This window comes from Sus scrofa, chromosome 14 (assembly GCF_054392235.1).
Source record: "Sus scrofa isolate SSC_HxYL_T2T_F1_AM1 chromosome 14, Sscrofa_HxYL_maternal_Yorkshire_Landrace_v2.0, whole genome shotgun sequence".
In the NCBI taxonomy this organism is placed as follows: Eukaryota; Metazoa; Chordata; class Mammalia; order Artiodactyla; family Suidae; genus Sus; species Sus scrofa.
Window position 1 is genome coordinate 36618377 of NC_139396.1, and position 19858 is coordinate 36638234.

Genomic DNA, 19858 nt, shown 5'->3' on the forward strand with positions numbered 1-19858 from the left:
TTAGAACCAACTGCGTATTCACCAGGTAAGAGAGCAGATGGAATCTCAAACTGCGCATGCCCCAAACCGCTCTCCAGATTTTTGCCCCAGATCTATTCCACTCAGTTTTCAATTTGGGGGTAATCAAATCTATCCTTCCAGTTAGACCAGAAAACATGGGCTTCTCCTTGACCACTCTCAGTCAGAAATCATCTTGTTTCAAGCTTCAAGATATGTCCAAAATATGACCACTTCCTATCACCTCTAATATGACAGCTGGGTTGGGGCCACCATCCCCTTGACTGTAATAGTAATCTAACTGGTCCCCGCCAACCACCCCAGTCCCATCCTTGTCTGTGTTGAACAGGAACGTTGTGATGGTTCTTTACAAATGAAAGGCCTGCCATTGCTTATATTTACTAATGCCTTAAAAACTTCCATTCCTTATAAAAGTAAAAGCCAATCCTTATAAAGGCTCTGACACCCACATGATTTTTTTGTTCCATTTAATCCTTTGATTTGATTTCTCAGCTATTATCCCCCCTGCTAACTCCATTCTCATCCCTTTTGGTTCTGTGAATACATCAAGCATGTTCCCGGCTTACACCTTCACACTGGTTGCCCTCTCTGCCTGAAATAAATACTCTGCCTTCAGATAACTCAGGTGGCCAACTCCATGACCTCCTTCAACACCCGGATGAAGCATCTCTTTCTCAGTGAATCTTATTCTAACTACTCTACTTAAAACATTCACATGTCCCCCACATCCTATCACTTCTTTTTTATTAATTTTAATTTCATATTAAAGTATCATTGATTTACAATGTTGTGCCAATTTCTGCTATATAGCACAGTGACCCAGTCATACATATACATGTATATATCTACATTCTTTTTTTCATATTATCTTCCATCATGTTCCATCACAGTTGATCGGATATAGTTTCTTGTGCTGTACAGTAGGACCTCATTGCTTATCCATTCTAAACATAATAGTTCGCATCTATTAACCCCAAACTCCCAGTCTGTCCCACTCCCTCCCCCCTCCCCTGAGCATATCACTTCTGATTATCCTTTTCTTTGCTCTAAATTTTCCTTTCTTTCAAAATAGGCTCTACTTTACTAATTTGTTTTCTTTCTAGTTAATTTTGTTCCATTCTGCTAGAATGCAAGCTCATGGAGATCAAGGATTTTAGCCTGTTTTGTTTGTTGCTGAATTCAAGTCCCATAACAATGCTTAGCATATTGTACATTTTCAATAAATGTTTAATGAAGAAAAAGAGTAAGTGTGGGTACTAAATAAATCAACCTTTCTATTTTATCTTGCCTTGTTTATGACAAGTTTTAAACAAATTCTTGTATATTTTTAATCCTTTACTGTAATCTTTTTTCAAAGTATGTTTTGCATATGGATTAAAAATCAAATGGTATAGAAGCTTTAATGATGTTTGTAGCACTTCAACCCAATCTTCCTTGCATTTAGCTCTTTTTCCTTAGAGAAAACATTTTTTTTTTTTTCGGCTGCCCCCATGGCATGTGGGAGTTCCTAGGCCAGAGATCCAACTCATGCCACAGCAGTGATCAAAGCTGATGTAGTGACAATGCTGGATCCTTAACACTGCTGCACCACTGGAGAACACCTGTAGTGCATCCATTTCTAAATGTTTGTGTGCTTTTCTTCTGATGATGATCATTTCCATACATTTGAATAATATCTTTATTTCTTTATTGTTTTCCATTTTGTTTTCCCTCAATTTTCTAATTGTCTTCTTTTGTCTTTACTTGCATCAGTGCTCCTTCAAAGACTCATTTTTTTCCCCTCACATTCTTAAACCTGCCATTTTGTCTGTTCAATATATTCCAAACTTCATGGTCCCCGACAGCAAAATGGCCTTCCTAGATTTCTATCCTTCTCTGATCAAAACAAGACTGTTTTCTGAGGCCTTGGCATAGGTGTCATCTGAGGAAATTCCACTGCTACTTTCTAAGTTGTATCAGCTCCTTACAGGATTCCATCTCCTGTTTCACTCCTTCATTTTGCTGCAGTATATTCTCCATGATTTTCCCATAAGGGCATTTATGCAGGTAGACTATTCCTTCCTTGAATTTGTGGCTGCTTGCTTACTTCCCCCTTGATTCATAGATTGGCTGGAATAATGGGTTCAAAATACAGATTAAAAGTACTTTTTAACCCAGGAGTTCCTGCTGCGGTGCAGCAGGTTAAGGGTTTGGCATTGTCCCTGCAGCGGCTTGGGTTGCTGTGGAGGTGCAGGTTCAATCCTTGGCCCAGGAATTTCCACATGCTGTGGGTATGGTCAAAAAAAAATTATTTAATTATTTACATATTTAGAGCTTTAATCATGTTCATGCTATGAAATAGATGAAGTTTGTTATTTTTGTCAATAGATTGCCAGTTGTCAAAGCACCACGTCTGAAGTAGCTGTTTTCTCTGCCTGAAATAGGCTTCCCTCTGCTCCGACTCAGCTCACATTTCACTTCCTTAGAAAGTCTTCATCAATCAATCATCCAACATGGCCTCTCCATTTATTTGCCCTTTTGATCATCCTGGCTATTTTCTCCTGAGAACATAGAACAATCTCTATCTCGATTACTTCTGTGTTTGTTTACTGTCTGTTTCTTCTACCATAAAGTACATTCCTTGGCCACAGAGGCTTTATTGATATTTTCCTCAACTGCATCTAGAGTGTTCAGTAACTGATTTTTTGGCATGTATATATAACTAAATGAACACAGAAATATGTTTTATATGTATGTGTGTATCTATAGACATCAGCATATAAATCTATACAAATGTATAGGTATATATATTCATGTATGTGGATACACATATGTATGTGTATATGTACATGCAAATATGTTATATATTAATATATTAAATATTGTATATAAATATATACAAATTTTTATATTAAATATATAACACAATATACATTAAATATGTAACAAGTTAAGTGTATGTTATATATAAACATATATGTTATATATTAAATAAAATATTGAAGAAGAAATACTCTTCTTTGTCTTATATTAGAAATCTGCTCATTTTACTCTTCCAAAAGAATTTGCCTTTCCATAAGAATTTAGAAATTTTTTATTTGGATTATTCTTAGATTTTTTTTTTTTTTTTTTTTTTTTTTTGTCTTTTTGCCTTTTCTGGGGCCGCTTCTGCGGCATACGGAGGTTCCCAGGCTAGGGGTCTACTCAGAACTGTAGCCTATGCCAGAGCCACAGCAAGGAGGGATTCAAGCCGCTTCTGCAACCTACACCACAGCTCACGGCAACACCGGATCCTTAACCCACTGAGCGAGGCCAGGGATCAAACCCGCAACCTCATGGTTCCTAGTCGGATTTGTTAACCACTGGGCCACAACGGGGATGCCTATTCTTAGATTTTTTAGAACTTGGCTTTTTTGTTGTTGTTTAGGGGAATTAAATAGAGTTTTACTGAAACCCTGACACATGTAGCTAGTGTATGGCATGTAGTGTAATGATATATGTATATAAAGCTACAGATCTAAGTTTATAATTTTAAACCTAATTATTGTAAATGCCTGATTGACAAATTTGGAATTTAGATTTTAAAAAGTGATTTACCAAAAATGCTTAGATAGAATAAGGAGAGAACTATAAACTGTAGAAGTTTTTGCTGTAGCTTTCACCTCTTCTTTTTAAGGAAGACATTTTTTTTCTCTGAGAGAAAACATGAAGCAGCATCCAGACAAAGACTCTGTGTGCTCTACTTTCCAAAGAGACAGTGATCTTCTAAACCAAATAAAGGGTGCTTTTATTACTCTCTGGGGTTACACTAAAGTTGAAAGCGTTGAATCACTGACTTTGTCTGGTATCATCACTGGGGAAACATAGCCTCCCTTGAACCACTCTCTTGAAGACTAACTTCAATGGAAATAATAATAATATGTTATTGAAAGTTTATTGAGTTCCAAATACTGTTTTTAAAATATATATTATTTATCCATCTCACAAATATGTACTATTTGTTCATTTAATCCAAAAACATGTATGGACTAGCTCCTATTTGCCAATCAGTGTCCCAAGTTTGGAAGATACAGTAGTAAGTTAGCAAAAATCCCTGCTTCTGTGAAGTTTTCTCCCAGTAGAGGAAAACATCAACATAAATAAGTGAAATAAATAGCATTTTATTTTTTATTATTTATTTTTTTGGCCACCCTTATGGCATGTGGAAGTTCCTGGGCCAGGGATCAAACCCATGCCACTGCCATGCTGCTGCAGTGGCAACGCTGGATTCTTAACCCATTGTGCCACAGAGAACTCCAAGTATTTTAGCTAATGATACATTTTATAGAGAAAAGTAAAGCAGAAACAGAAAGGGAAGAGAAAATGTGAGAAGGGAAGATATTTTTTAGCTGAGGGATTCAATGAGATCTTTTTTACCCTTTGGGCATGCCCACAGTATGTGGAGCCAGGGATCATACCTGCATCACAGCAGTGACAAAACCAGATCCTTAAGCCACCAGGGAACTCCTCAAGGAGACCTTTTCAGTGGAGAGTTGAAGGAGATTGAGGGAGCAATAAAGTGGGCTCTAGAGAGTGCTTTTCTAGGCAGAAGGTGGCAAGTGTGATGGCCCTTCCATGCCAGCATGCTTACTAAAAATGTTCAAAGGAACTATCCAGTAAAATACCATTGTAAAATTTTGTTTTTCAGCGTAGATAACCTGTCCTATTGGATGAGTTCCTCTTAGATGTTTTAAAACCATGCTTTAATTCAACAGGTTCAAAACTGAATCCATTATCAAAACTCTCAGATCTGGTCCCCCTTTTCATGCTGTTTTATATCAGCAAATAATATCTTCATACATATAGTTGCTCAAGCCAGAAAGCTAAGACTTGACATGTTACTTAACTACTGCTGCATAACATATTATCCTGAAATTTAGTGGCTTAAAACAACAATGAATATTTGTTAGCCTCCAACTCTCTGTGGGTCAGAATATCAGGAACAGCTTTGGTAGGTGTCTTAGCTCAAAATCTTTCATGAGGTTACTGTCAAAATATCAGCTAGGGTTGCAGTTATGGGAAAGCTGGACTGGGGTAGAGAATCCAATTTTAAGGTGGCTCAGTCAATGACTGGCAAGTTGGTAAATCCTACTGGTGGAAGCTCTCATTTTCTTCTGTGTAGCTGTTTGAGTGGCTGAGGGAAGAGTGAATGATCCAAAAGAGATCTGGATGGAAGTAGCAATGCATTTTATAGCAAACTACAGAATCCACGTTATCAAGAAGTTACTTTGTATGGGCAACATTCAAGGGGAGGAAATTAGGCTCTATCCTTTGAAGGGAGGAGTGTCAAAATCTGAGTGTTTTTTTTTTTAAGGTTTTTATTTTTTCTATTATAGTTGACTTACAATGTTGTGTCAATTTCAGCTGTTCAGTAGTGACCTAGTCATACACACACACACACACACACACACACACACATTCTTTTTCTCACATTATCCTCCATCATGCTCCATCAAAAGTGACTAGATATAGTTCCCTGCGCTATACAGCAGGATCTCATTGCTTATCCACTCCAGACGCAATAGTTTGCATCTACTAACCTCAAACTCCCAGTCCATCCCACTTCTTCCCCTTTCCCCTTGGTAACCACAAGTCTGTTCTCCAAGTCCATGAGTTTGTTTCTTTTCTGTAGATAGGTTCATTTGTGCCATATATTACATTCCAGATATAAGTGATACCATATGGTATTTGTCTTTCTCTTTTTGACTTACTTAGTATGAGAGTCTCTAGTTCCATCCATGTTGCTGCAGATGGCATTATTGTGTTCTTTTTTATGGCTGAGTAGTATTCCATTGTATATACCACATCTTCTTAATCCATTCATCTGTTGATGGACATTTAGGTTGTTTCCATGTCTTGGATATTGTGAATAGTGCTGCAGTAAACATAGGGGTGCATGTATCTTTTTCAATTGAAGTTTTGCCTGGATATATGCCCAGGAGTGGAATTGCTGGGTCAAACGATAGTTCTATATTGAGTTTTCTGAGGTACAGCCATACTATTTTCCATAGTGGTTGTAAGTCTGAGTGTTTTAAAAATCATTACAGTCATGCTTGAAACATTCCTCGTTCATATTCAGTACCAAATCATCACTAAATTTTGTGAAGTTTATTAGTGGTCTGTATCTTTTAGATTCTTTTACTCTCCAACTCTACTGCATTCAAAATTATTCAAAATATCCCCAGCTCTCACTTTGACCACTGGAATTATTTCCAGATGGGAGCTATAAAAATAACAGTCCATCATGTGATCTATGAGGCCCTGCATGACCTTGTCCCTCCAGTGCTCTTCATTTGTTATTATGTTGACACTTAATCTCTGTTCCAAACACTAACATTCCTTTAGTCTCTGTCCTTCTCATGAAACCAAGATTCTAAGATTTTTTTTCTTGTCTCTGTCCATTAAGTCTTTTCCTGCCTAAAATTCTGGATCACTGTTTCAGCAGCCTCTTCTCCTAGAAATGTTCACTGAATTTACACAAATTGATAGACTTCTTTTGATTATTTAAAATCTTGCTAGAATACCAGAACTGAAATCAAACTGTTGAACTAAAGACAGGATAAAACCAAAATTGCCTTAAATAGTCATTCAGTAGTTGAGTTCTGAAAGACTGAATCTCCTGAATGAGAAGTTATTTAAGAAAGAGTGGTGAAAAGCAAATCAGTTAAGGCCCCTATAATTATACATTTGCGATGTGACTTTGAGACTCTCTTACTGTCTTACCATGAGTTGAATCCATAAACTGCAATGGGTCCATCAAGTTTTTTTCTTTATGGTGCTCAGTATTTTCCACACCTGGGTTTCATGAGATACTGCTACATTATTCAATGACCTTTGCATTAATCAGGTTGAGTGAATTTCTCTTTATTTCAATTAAAAATATCCCTGCCCCAAAGAGTCATGTTATCAAAGTAAAAAAATCCAAACATTGGCATAAAAATTTGGCATTTTGAAACATATGTATGGAATGTGTCATTTGTTTGATTGCACTTTTTGTTGAAAAATGCGTGCCACTTTAAGTCTCTATTTTTATACTGGTTAAAGACTGTCTGGCTTGCCCAAGGAGAAACAACTAGTTAATGACAAAACTAGAACAAAATATAAGCCTCCTGGCTGTCCATCTGGAGCCTCAACCATTGTACCATGATGACTTTCATTTAATTATCTTGTGCACTGGACACATAATAGGAATGATTAAGTCTATTCTAAGTAATTTTCAATGTTTCTGAAATGCATAATTAGTTTTCTTTAACATAAATAAGTCATTAAGAAGCTATAAATCAGAGAGTTAATTAACTGTGCTATGGCCTTTTAGTTCTTTCAGTTGAAATAAGCTGATACTAAAACTATAAAGAAATAAACTATTACCCATGAGAATAGACAGTTTCCATAGAAGTTTTAACAATTAGCATGAGTTTTGAGCACAGCATTTTGAAAGCATTTAGTAAAAATGAGTGACTTTATGATAAAAGTAAATTTTGTAGATAAAACGAACAAAAGTGTGTAAAGATGAAATAAACCTCAGATAATCTTATTATTTTTACTGTTGAATGGAGTCCTCCTTCCCACCCTCTCTGCCTATTGTTCTAAATTAACCCTTCATACACAAACACACAAACAAGATGTAATTCATCACTGACAACTAGCAAGCATTGAACATAGACACCCCTAAAAAGTCCTAATTTAGATAAGCACTGAATGTAGACACCACTGCAATCAGGCCTTTTAAAAGGCCCCCATGACATTCTGATTTACAACTCTCCAGTTGCACCATTAAATGACCATTTTCAGACATATAACTTCAATGACTTCAGTTTCTCTTTTAAACTTCTGATATCTTGATTTTTCCCTATTTCTAAATATGTGTTCTATGTTCTTCCCTGGTTATTCATTAGCCTGTCTATGGTCCAGCCACTCAAGATGGCTCTTCTGTTGCTCTCTGTACATCCTTTGCCCGCCAGTGCCTGCTTCACCTGCATGCTGTGCACCTGACTGACCTTCCCACATACTTGCCTCAGGCGCCAGTTCGTGATAGCTTATCAAAGGGACAGTGAGAGGTGTGCTCCTCACAAATTACCCTGGTACCTAATGAGCCAGCCTGACATGATTCCCCTGTAACTGGCAATCTCCCCTCTCCCCTGCCCCGGAAGTAAAGACTGCTACCATGTCCGGCCCACTATCATGCCACACTCAATACCTGACTCACTTAATTTCCTTTGTTTTAGGTCTTAGCCCTAGGATTTTTTCATGGTGTTTTCAGCTCTCCAATGCACACTTTTGTTTTCTTAACCTTGTCTGGTTGTTTTCAGTGGAGAGTTTAATTTGTTTTAAAATATTGGCTTATGAATGTGATACCTGAGTGGCCTGGCAAAGAACTCTTGATACCTTAGCTCCTCCATCTGTAAGATGTAGGCAATAATATCTAACCAGAAAAGTTGTTATGAGGATGAAATGATATCATATATATACATACATGTATATACACACACACACATATATATATACATATACATACATACATATATATATGTGAACCCTCTGCTTGGAGCTCAAAGAAGCGACTGCCATTTTTATTGTTAGGTTAATTAAAATAGCCTACGCCTCATCTAACTGTAGGGAGGAATGAGATTGCTTTACAATGATAGTCATATTTCACTGGCACATTGCCCACAGGGGCAAGAATTAGGATCCCAGTGCCCTCTTGATTTTTAGTTATTTCTCCGAGTCTCCAAAGGTACTAGTCCCATTATATTCTTCCTTTTTTTTTCTTATTTTAGGGCTGCACCTGCAGCATATGGAAGTTCCCAGTCTAGGGGTTGAATCGGAGCTATTGCTCCTGGCCTATGCCACAGCCACAGCAATGCGGGATCCAAGCCACGTCTGTGAACTACATGGTAGCTCACAGCAATGTGGGATCCCTGACCCAATGAGCAAGGCTAGAGATTGAACCCGCATCCTCGTGTGTACTAGTTGGATTCATTTCCGCGGCACCACAACAGGAACTCCCTATATTCTTCCATTTTGACCTCCTTTTAAAATAATTAGTATCAAACAAGCAACTTAAAGTCTACTTCATGGCCTGTGTCATCCTGGCAAGCAATACTTCCTGTTCTGCAGCAGGAAGTTTTAGTGTGAAATGCTCAAAATTTCACTTGTTTCCAGATGTCTCACCTTTTCTTTAGTTCTCCAGTAAAGTGACTGAAGCCATAAAGAATTGGAAAGAATGCTTATCTCTTCCATTCTGTGTTTTGTTTTTCAAACTGGAGGTTGAAATATCAATTACCTGTTCTTACAACTCAGTTCTAAATAATTACTGTGACAATATTTTTTTTTGACAAAGAATTGTAACCCTATAGGACTGGTTTATGAAGCTATTTGATACATAGTCACCTGGCTTTCCCTTTCATCCCCCCAAACCTCTCTGCCTTGGAAGTCTGGGCACTGATTTATTCCCCACAGGTCACTGTTGCTTCTGTGCAAATCAATTCATGAAATAGATGCACAGAGATTTGTGGCCTCATGTGCCAATACTTGTCTCAAACCCACATTATATTTCCTAGCTATAGCTTTCATATTTTCTCTCAATATTAATGTATATTTAGCAAAATTAAATAAGTATTGACAATTATATTAAATTCATCTTAATTTATTTATTTTTGGCTGTACCTGTGTCATGTGGAAGTTCCTGGGCCAGGGATGGAACCCAGACCATAGCAGTGACCTGAGCCACAGCAATGACAATGCCAGATCCTTAACCCACTGCACCACAAGGGAACTTCTTAAATCCATCTTTAAAGCAGCTATATTTAGTGATTATTTCTGTCCTCCGAAAATGGATACAGTTTACTTTCTTGTTTCTTTAAAGAAGGGAGAGGATAGATGGGGAAGAGAAGGGACTTATCTTTTTATGAATTGTGGTATTTGATTTCAGTGCTTAAGAAAATAGGTCTCTGCCAATCTCTCAGAAATTGAAATCTCTGTATTTTCAAGTGACGTCTCTGGAAAAATAAGAACATGTAAAATGCTTAAGATTAAAAAAAAAAAGTATTCATTGATGGGAATGTGTGTGAGCCCACATAGAGTTTCCAAGAAAAGTTAATAGTAAATTTAGTGCTTGGTACAGCATACAAAAGACAAGCCAAGTGTGGGAGGCCGGAAAAATAGCACAGAGATTTTTTTGAGATCTTTATAAAATAAAGACTTCTAAAATATCCAAAGCTGTTTCTTTCAAAGTACTGATCATGAGTAATTTGTTAACAACCTTAGTAACTTGCTGTAAATACGACATTTTTTGAAAAGAGGAGGTCTCGACCAAAAAAAATGGACTTGATAATAAAATTTCTTATCCAAAAGCCATTCCAAATTCATCTTAGATTTCTGCTCACCGCCTTTCTGTACCCTGAGTTTTAAAATGCTTTTGAATATGTATGCATAGATGATGTCGACTACTGAAGAATTAAACTTCCGTATTTGTCCCATGGAAGCTCATACTACAAGTGTGTATGTGTCACCGAAGGAAACATAGCTAGTAAAGAAATGTGGAATATTTTTCTGCTCAGAATTTTCTCATTTTGAATAGGTGCTATTCTGCAGAGCATGGCTGTGAATTCCTGTTATAAAACATGAAGCTTTTGCTCCAAGTGGCAGGAACAACAGAGCCAGCCTGTTGTTCTCCTCATTATAATCTCACGTCCCAGCTTCAGTGCTCTGCTGCTTTCCATGGATTCTCTGTAGACCCCAGAGGGGCCCAGGCAGAGTATTCTCCTGAACTGTGAACATGTTACAGATTCAGGTTTGTGTTGGTAGTAGAGTTTGAAATATTCATCCTGGAATTTGGGACAATGCAAGTCTAGTGTGCATGTGCGTTTCGTGGAAGAGGCTCACTGATGATCTGGTGAGATGATGCTGAATCATTTTGCTTCTGTTCAGATCCATGGCATACAGAAAGAAAGCAGATAGAACACAGGACCCACCTGATACTATCTTGTCACGCTGTTAAGGTCAAGGGCAGGAATATCTGCTGGTAGAATCATATCACATTAACCACAGAAAATCTTACATGTTGATTGTCTAACCTTATTATCTCCCTATAGGTGCCTAGAATACCAAGGGTCCTTAGGTAACATGGCATATTATGGAAAGTATGTCACATGCCATTAGCATGCCAGTGCTGACCACTGCTTCAGTGTGGGGCAGTAATTAAAGAAAAAGTGTATGCAGTGGACATCTCTAACTTCAAAACAGGAAAATATTCAGTACCTCATTCCTCACATTGGTTCAAATATCAAACTTTTACAGTAGCCCATTACAATGAATAAAGGATTGCTTGACAGATGAAAAGATGTTTTTTGAATGTTCCTATTCTAATGTAAGATTAATAATAGATGTGATATTTGAAAAAATTCATTTTAGAAGTTAATAAAATTTATTTTAGAAGTTATTAGGAAAAGACAGACTTTTTGGAAGGCAAGTACTGTATGAACGCAAGCGATTACTATTATTAAACTTCAGCATATATCTGCCAAATTATTTCATTTTGTTAAAATTGTAGGCATGCAGTATAAATCTTACTTCCATTTGATACCCTTCATAATTTTGTTTTTTTATTGTGCTATTTACTACTTAATATGTCTAGAAAAAAATATGCAGTCAAATTTTGAAAATTATGCTCAATTGACACTGGCCACACTGATGCTTAACTCTTTCCTTCTCCCTTTCTCATTCTCTCTTTCTTCCCCCACCCTCTCTCTTTCTCTTCCCCCCACCCTCTCTCTCTTCTATTAATAAAATATTTACTGATACTTAGTCAATTACAATCATTGGCCATTCATTATGGGGGAACCCCAAAAGGGAAGCTCTGTATCTTTTCTTTTAAAAGCGTATCTTTACATTAGTTGTGAAAAAAGACATGTTTTTAAAATCTACAGAACAGTTTTATGGGAGTTAGCTGTTACCATGGGAGTAAATACAGTTATCCAGAGGGAGAGGAGATGGCTGGAGCTGTGAGGTGTGTGGTTCCTAAAAGCACAAATACAATAAAACAAATATAGGAGTTCCCGTAATGGCACAGCAGAAATAAATCCAACTAGGAACTGTGAGGTTGCGGGTTTGATCCCTAGGCTCGCTCAGTGGGTTAAGGACCTGGCGTTGCCATGAGCTATGGTGTAGGTCACAGACACGGCTCAGATCTGGCGTTGCTGTGGCTCTGGTGTAGGCTCCATTTGGACCCCTAGCCTGGGAAGCTCCATATGCCATGGGTGCGGCCCTAAAAAAGGACATATATTTTACTGCAGTCACAGTAAAAACAGCCTGGCAGCTACTAAAGGATTCTGAATTCCTTGAAAACCGTCTTCTTGGAAAATATGATTTGACCTGTATGGAGGTTTTCTGGGAGACCCTACTTGCAAGATTTCTTTCATTTGACCTAACCTGATGCTCACTCACTTGGAAAAGGCTTTTTCCTGGGGATGTTTGTCAATTTTTTAACTTCCAGGGTACCTGAGGCAGTAGAGAACAGTGGATGCAAACAACAGACTAACCAAAAAGCTTAAAAGCAAAAGCAGTGGAATGGTATGTGTACAGGGGTTTGGAAAAACACCACATATTCCTGGGCACCTAGAAATCCACACATACTATACAGGGCTGTCATCATCCATGATAATGGGCTGAACTGCATCCTTCCAAACTTCACACACTGAAGTTGTAACTCCTAATGCTTCAGAATGTGACTGTATTTGTAGATAATGAAGGTATAATGAGGTCGTATGGGTAGACCCTAATCCAGTGTGACTAGTAACCTTCTAGGAAGAGGAGATTAGGACACAGATACACAGAGAGGAAGGGCCACGTGAAAAAACAGACAAGATGGCCATGTACAAGTCAAGGAGGGAGGCCCTCAGAGGAAGCTCACCCTGCCAACAACTTGATCTTGGATTTCTAGCTTCCAGAATTGTGAGAAATTTAATTTCTGTTGTTAAGCCACCCTGTCAATGGTACTTGGTAAAGCCACCCAGTCAATGTATTTTGTTAAACCCCAGCAAACAAATACACCCAGGTCTGTGTGCGTGATCAGGAAAGACCTAGGGAGATCCTAATTCTTAGTTCTGGTGGCCTTTGAGCCCTGTGCAAATAAGAAGTAAAGGCTAAGGCTGATTTGTCTGTGGCCTGACTCCATATTGAAGCATGACCCCATGAACGCAGGGCCCCCAGAAAATACTGAGTAACTTACTGGGTCTAGGAATTTAAGAAAATTCCCATCCAATTATTAGTTTATCTCTAAGCTAACTGAACAGATGTTCCCCTTGTCATATATGATAAATAAGGTACCCTTGGGGAATTACTTCAAAAAATCAATTACTAGACAAAGACTTTATTTATTTATTTATTTATTTATTTATTTATTTATTTTTGGCCACACCTACAGCATACAGAAGTTTCTGGGCCAGGGATCCAACCTGTGTCACATTGGTGACCTGAGCCACAGCAGTGACAATGCCAAGTCCTTACCTGCTAGGTCAGCAGGGAACTCCAACCAAGACCTTAAACCAGCTATTTTCAATGCATTCAAAGAACTAAAGGAAACCATGCCCCCCAAAACTGGAAAGAAGGTATGACAATAATATCCCACCAAATACAAAACACCAGCAAAGAGATAGAAATCACAAAAAGAACAGAAGGTAATTCTGGAGTTGAAAAGTAGAGTGACTAAAATGAAAAATTCACTGGAAGGCTTCTATTAGTTTCCTATGACTACAAACCAGGCAACTTAAAACAACAGAAATGTATTTTCTCACAGTTCTAGAGGCCAGAAGTCTGAAATCAGTTCATGGGGCCCCAAACAAGGTATGAACAGAACCACACTTCCTCAGAGGCTCTAGGGAGAGTCAGTCCCTTCCTCTTCCAGCCTCTGTTGACTGCTGGCCTTCCTCGACTGTGGCTACTCTAATCTCAGCCTAGGGTCACATTGCCTTCCCTCTTCTGCCTGCAGTCAAATGCACCTCTGCATCTCTCTCTAAGGAGACATGTCGCTGCATATAAGGCTGACCTGGATAATCTCACCCATCCAGTGTGAAATATGAGAGGTTGTCAGTTCAGCATACAGATTGTTTTTTAAAAGTTTAGAGGCAGAATGTTACTGGTTGAGATCCAGGTGAGTTGGTTTATTTGTCGGCAAGAGAATATGGAAATTTATTTTCTGACAACTGAAAGGAAGGATTTTTCAAAGTAAGTGAGGGGAATGAATGGTTTAGAAGCAGGAATATGTAGCTAGGAGACTTCCTGCAGTGCCTTTTTCTGTCCAGTGTTCTTGGGCCATGGAAAACGAGCATTGCTGCTTAAGAGGACAGATAAAAGTTACTTAAAACCAGTTGGTAGAGGAAATGTCTGGAGTTACTGAAAAAAGAGCAGGCTTTTTTAAACTTTTTTTTTTGTGATGATGATGATATTATAATAAATTTTCCAGAGTGATTGCCATGATCACTGATCAATGGACCAGTAATAATCAAAGATAAAATGTTACAAAGTCATATGGAACCAGTAGAATTGGGAGAGAAGACGCTTCTACTTAGAAAGCAAGAAAGGCAGGATGAAAGTTATTGGAAAGATAAATGACTTAGAATGTCCAGAACTAGATACATTCTCTAGAACAGGAGAGTAGTTAATAGGTGCTGTTAGCTATGATGCCGTACTTTCAGAAATATTATTCTCACATTATCATCAATAGCGCATTTTACTGTTGTGCATATGAACTACTGAATATATGTGTGTGGTAGACAATTTAATGGTGATGTTCTAAGGCCCATTTTCATTGCTTGTTAGAAATTCTAGCAGGACAAATTTAATAACAGGATACCGCTGAGAGTGACCAAAAAGGTTCAGGATTTGGTGTTAAGTTGAGTGACAGACCTGAGAGGATGTGATGATTGACAGTCTCCAGGAAGTAGCATCAGGTTGTATGTATATATTTCAAACATATGTGTGCTCAGAAAGTCTGCTTGGCTTTCAGAAAGTCCGTGGATAAAATAGAATCATTTGATATTAGCAAGTAGAGCCAGGCTTTCTGGGAACCAACCTGGGCTAATGAGGAGCTGGATGGGAGTGCAGTCATAAGTGGGGGCTTCTAGGATGAGCAGCTGCATGAAAGGGAAAAGGTTTAGAATGAAGAAATACGATAACCCTTTACCTTTTCTGGACACAGGTTCCTATCAGCTAATAGCCAAGTGCACAGACTATATTTATGATCGTTCCTCAATCTGCATGCACAAATTTTAGATCTGAACAAAATGTACTATGGATGAATGACAAACTGCATAAAAAAAAAAAGAATTTAGCCAAGTGTGTTACTAATATAGGAAGCACTCACTCTAATTGAAGACAAGAACATTGTTATTTAATCTATAGGACAGAAGTTTTAACACTGTTGAGAAAAATTTTCAGAACTTGAAAGGTGATGTATTTTCCTCTATGAGAGCAATAAGAATAGTTGAACTTTCGTATTTTTTTCCTCTTTTTTTTTGGGGGGGGGGCGGGTGTTGGCTATGCCTGTGGCATGTTTGAAATTCCCTGGGCCAGGGATTGAACCTGTGCCACAGCAGCAACCCTGGCTGCTGCAGTGACAATTCCAGATCCTTAACCCTCTGAGCCACAAGAGAGCTACCCTGCTATTTTCTTTTCTTTTCTTTCTTTCTTTCTTTCTTTCTTTCTTTCTTTCTTTCTTTCTTTCTTTCTTTCTTTCTTTCTTTCTTTCTTTCTTTCTTTCTTTCTTTCTCTCTTTCTCTCTCTCTCTCTCTCTCTCTTTCTCTCTCTCTCTTTCTTTCATTCTTTCTTCTTCTTTTTTATTTTTGCTTTTTTAGTACTGCACCCACGGCATATGGAGGTTCCCAGGCTAGGCGTCGAGTTGGAGCTACAGTTGCCAGCCTATGCCACAGCCTCAACAACACAGGATCCAAGCTGCATCTGCAACCTACACCACAGCTCATGACAACACTGGATCCTTAATCCACTGAGAGAGGCCAGGGATAGAACCCACATCTGCATAAATCCTAGTTGGGCTCGTTAATGCTTGAGCCATGAAGGAAACTCCTTCCTTCCTTCCTTCCTTCCTTTCTTTTTCACTTTTTAGGGCCACACCTGCGACACATGGAGATTCGCAGGCTAGGGGTTGAATTTGAGCTACAGCTGGACTACACCACAGCCACAGCAATGCCAGATCCAAGCCATGTCCATAACGTACACCATAGCTCATGGCAACGCTAAATCCTTAACCCATTGAGCAAGACCAGGTATCAAATGCAAGAAGTCCTCATGGATACCAGTCAGATTCGTAACCTGCTGAGCCACAATGGGAACTCCTTTTTTTTCTCCCTGTTTTCTTATTCTTGAATTACTTGGGATAATTTTAGCTAAAAATTGCAATCAGAAATCGTTTGGGTATATGGAAATTTTGAAACCCTAATAATTTGGAGTGGCCTTGTTACCCAACTTAACACAAAATAATGTCACTTCTGACTTTTGGGCTGAATACATGTGAAAACTTATAAATTCTGACTTAATCTGTAAATACCTATCATTATGTTAATATTCACTGTAGCATATATAAAGCTTTTGTTTGTTTTCAGAGTAGTTTTGCTTAGCACCTTTGTTTTATATTTTTAGGTAACAACTGTTAGAAGGATTTTTTTGGTAAAATCTGTATTTTTTTCTCATTTGTAGTTTGGTTGCAACAAAGGAAACAGATAGTGCAAGGTCTCGAAGTGCCCCAATGTCACCTTCGGACTTTCTGGATAAATTAATGGGGAGGACATCTGGGTATGATGCAAGAATCAGACCCAATTTTAAAGGTAATTGTTCTGCTTACTGCAATATATGAAATGTGTTGTTGTGATGGTGGTTTTTTTTTTTTTTCACTGTGCCCATGTGAAATTTCCAGGCCAGGGATCAGACACTCAGCACAGTGGCCAGAGCCGCTGCAGTGATAATGATGAATCCTTAATCTGCTGTGCCAAAAAGGAACTCCTGAAATGTGTTTTATTTTTATTTATGTATTTATTTCTGTCCTTTTACTTATGTATTTTATTTTTGTCCATATTCACGGCATATGGAGGTTTCCAAGCTAATCAGAGCTATAGCTGCTGGCCTACGCCACAGTCACAGCAATGCAGGATCTGAGCTGCGTCTTTGACCTACACCACAGCTTATGGCAGCACTGGATCCTTAACCCACTGAGCGAGGTCAGAGTTCAAACCTGTGTCCTCATGGATACTAGTCAGAATTGTTTCTGCTGAGTCACGACAGGAACTCCCTGTTTTAAATATAATTAAACATAATACATTTTCAAACTGATTTTCCCTCTAAATTCTAATGCTTATTTCCAACCATCCTTCAAGCACTATATTGGTCAAAGATATGTCTTGAAAGAAGTATATTCTCATGTTAATAGCTATCATAATTTGTCTTTTTTGGACCAGTAGTAAGTTTTTCTCCTTCTCTAATTGTTATAATACAGACATACCTCCTTTTATTGTCCTTCACTTTATTGTGCTTTGCCAAAATTTTGTCTTTTACAAATGTAAGTTTTGTGGCAGTTCTGTATCAAGCAAATCTATTGGCAACATTTGCCAACATCGTTTGCTCATTTCATGTCTCTGTGTCCTATTTTGGTAATTCTCACAGTATTTCAAACTTTTTCATTGCTATTATGTTTGTTATGTTCATCTGTGATCAGTGATATCAGTGTTGATTGATGTTACTATTGTAATTGGGGAATTGCCCTCATAAAAGACAGCAAACTTAGACAATAAATGTGTGAGCTCTGCCTGCACCATTGACCATCTATCCCCTCACCTCTCCCCCTCTCCTTGGGCCTTTATATTCCTTGAAATTAGGACAATAAATAACCCCACAAAATCCTCTAAGTGTTCAAGTGAGAGGAAGTATTGCAAATCTCTCACTTTAAATCGAAAACTAGGAATGACTAAGTTTAATGAGATGGGCATGTCAAACCAACTCAGAGCTAGGTCTTTTGTGCCAGTTAGCCAAGTTGTGAATGCAAAGGAGGAGTTCTTAAAGGAAATGAAAAGTGCTACTCCAGTGAACACATGAATGATCAGAAAGCAAAACAGCCTTATTGCTGTTATGGAGAATAATTTAGTTGTCTGGATGGATGATCAGACTAGCCACAACATTCCCCTAAGCCAAAGCCTAAATCAGAGCAAGTCCCCAATTCTCTTCACATCTATGAAGGCTGAGAGATGAGGAAACTGCATAAGAAAAGTCTGAAGCAGCAAAGCTTGGTTCATAAGGTTTAAGGAAAGAGACCATCTCCATAACATAAAGTAAAGGTGAAGCAACAAGTGCTGATGTAGAAGCTGCAGCAAGTTACTCAGAAGATCTAGCTCAGATCATTAATGAAGTTGACACTAAACAACAGATTTTTGTTCTTATTTTTTTCTCTTTTCTTTTTACAGCTGTGCTTGCAGCATATGAAAATTCCCAGGCCGGGGGAATTTTCTAGCTGCAGTTGAGGCCTATGCCACAGCCACAGCAACACTGGGTCCAAGACATGTCTGAGACCTATGTCACAGCTTGCAACAACGCTGGATCTATAACCCAATGGCTGAGGCCAGGGATTGAACCTGCATCCTCACAGACACTATGTTGAGTTCTTAACCTGCTGAGCCACAAGGGGGACTCTAACAGATTTTCAGAGTTGATAAAACAGTCTTATACTAGAAGATGCCATCCAGGTCTTTCATAGGTAGAGAGGAAAAGTCAATGCCTGGCTTCAAAGATTCAAAGGACTAATGCAGCTGATGGCTTTATTTTTTTATTTGTTTGTTTGTTTATTTTTATGGCTGTGCTTATGGCATATGGAAGTTCCTGGGCTAGGGGTTGACCTAGGGCTAATCTACTTTACCTTTGCTCTATAAAGGGAATAACAAAGCTTGGATGACAGCACATCTGTTTACAACATGGTTTACTAAATATTTTAAGCCCACTGTTGAGACTTACTGCTCAGAAAAAAAGATTTCTTTTAAAACATTGACAACGCACCTGGTCACCCAAGAGCTTTGATGGAGACGTACAGTGAGATGAATGTTGTTTTTGTGACTACTAATGCAACATCCATTCTGCTGCGTATGGATCAAGGAATAATCCTTCAGCTTTCAAGTATTATTATTTAAAAAGTATATTTCATAAAGTTATAGCTGTCACAGATAGATATTCCTCCAGTGATCTGGGAAAAGTTGAAAGAAAACCTTCGGATAAGAATTTATCATTCTAGATGCCATTAAGGATATTTTTGATTCAAGGGAAAAGGTCAAAATATTAAAATTAACAGCAGTTTGGAAGAAGTCCTCATGGATGATCTCGAGGTGTTCAAGACTGCTGTGGATGAAGTTACTGTAGGTGGTGGTAGAAATAGCAAGAGAACTTGAATTAGAAGTAGTGCTTGGGAGTTCCCGTCGTGGCGCAGTGGTTAACGAATCCGACTAGGAACCATGAGGTTGCGGGTTCGGTCCCTGCCCTTGCTCAGTGGGTTAACGATCCGGCGTTGCCGTGAGCTGTGGTGTAGGTTGCAGATCCGGCTCGGATCCCGCGTTGCTGTGGCTCTGGCGTAGGCCGGTGGCTACGGCTCCGATTCAACCCCTAGCCTGGGAACCTCCATATGCCGCGGGAGCGGCCCAAGAAATAGCAACAACAACAACAACAACAACAAAAAGACAAAAAAAAAAAAAAAAAAAAAAAAAAGAAGTAGTGCTTAAAGATGTGACTGAATTGCTGCCATCTCGTGGTAAAGTTTTAATGGATGAAGAGGTGCTTC

General features: G+C 38.5%; 1 protein-coding gene across 12 annotated transcripts in view; it reads left to right on the top strand.

The window, feature by feature from the left end:
• The window catches only part of GLRA3 (glycine receptor alpha 3), a 488702-nt gene that overhangs the window by 323615 nt on the left and 145229 nt on the right, over positions 1-19858 (top strand). For all 12 annotated transcript variants that reach the window (XM_084997706.1, XM_084997695.1, XM_084997696.1 and 9 more), the window contains one exon: positions 16747-16874. In XM_084997706.1, coding sequence (XP_084853832.1) covers positions 16747-16874 — 128 coding nt within the window. The remainder of the gene's footprint in view (positions 1-16746; positions 16875-19858) is intronic.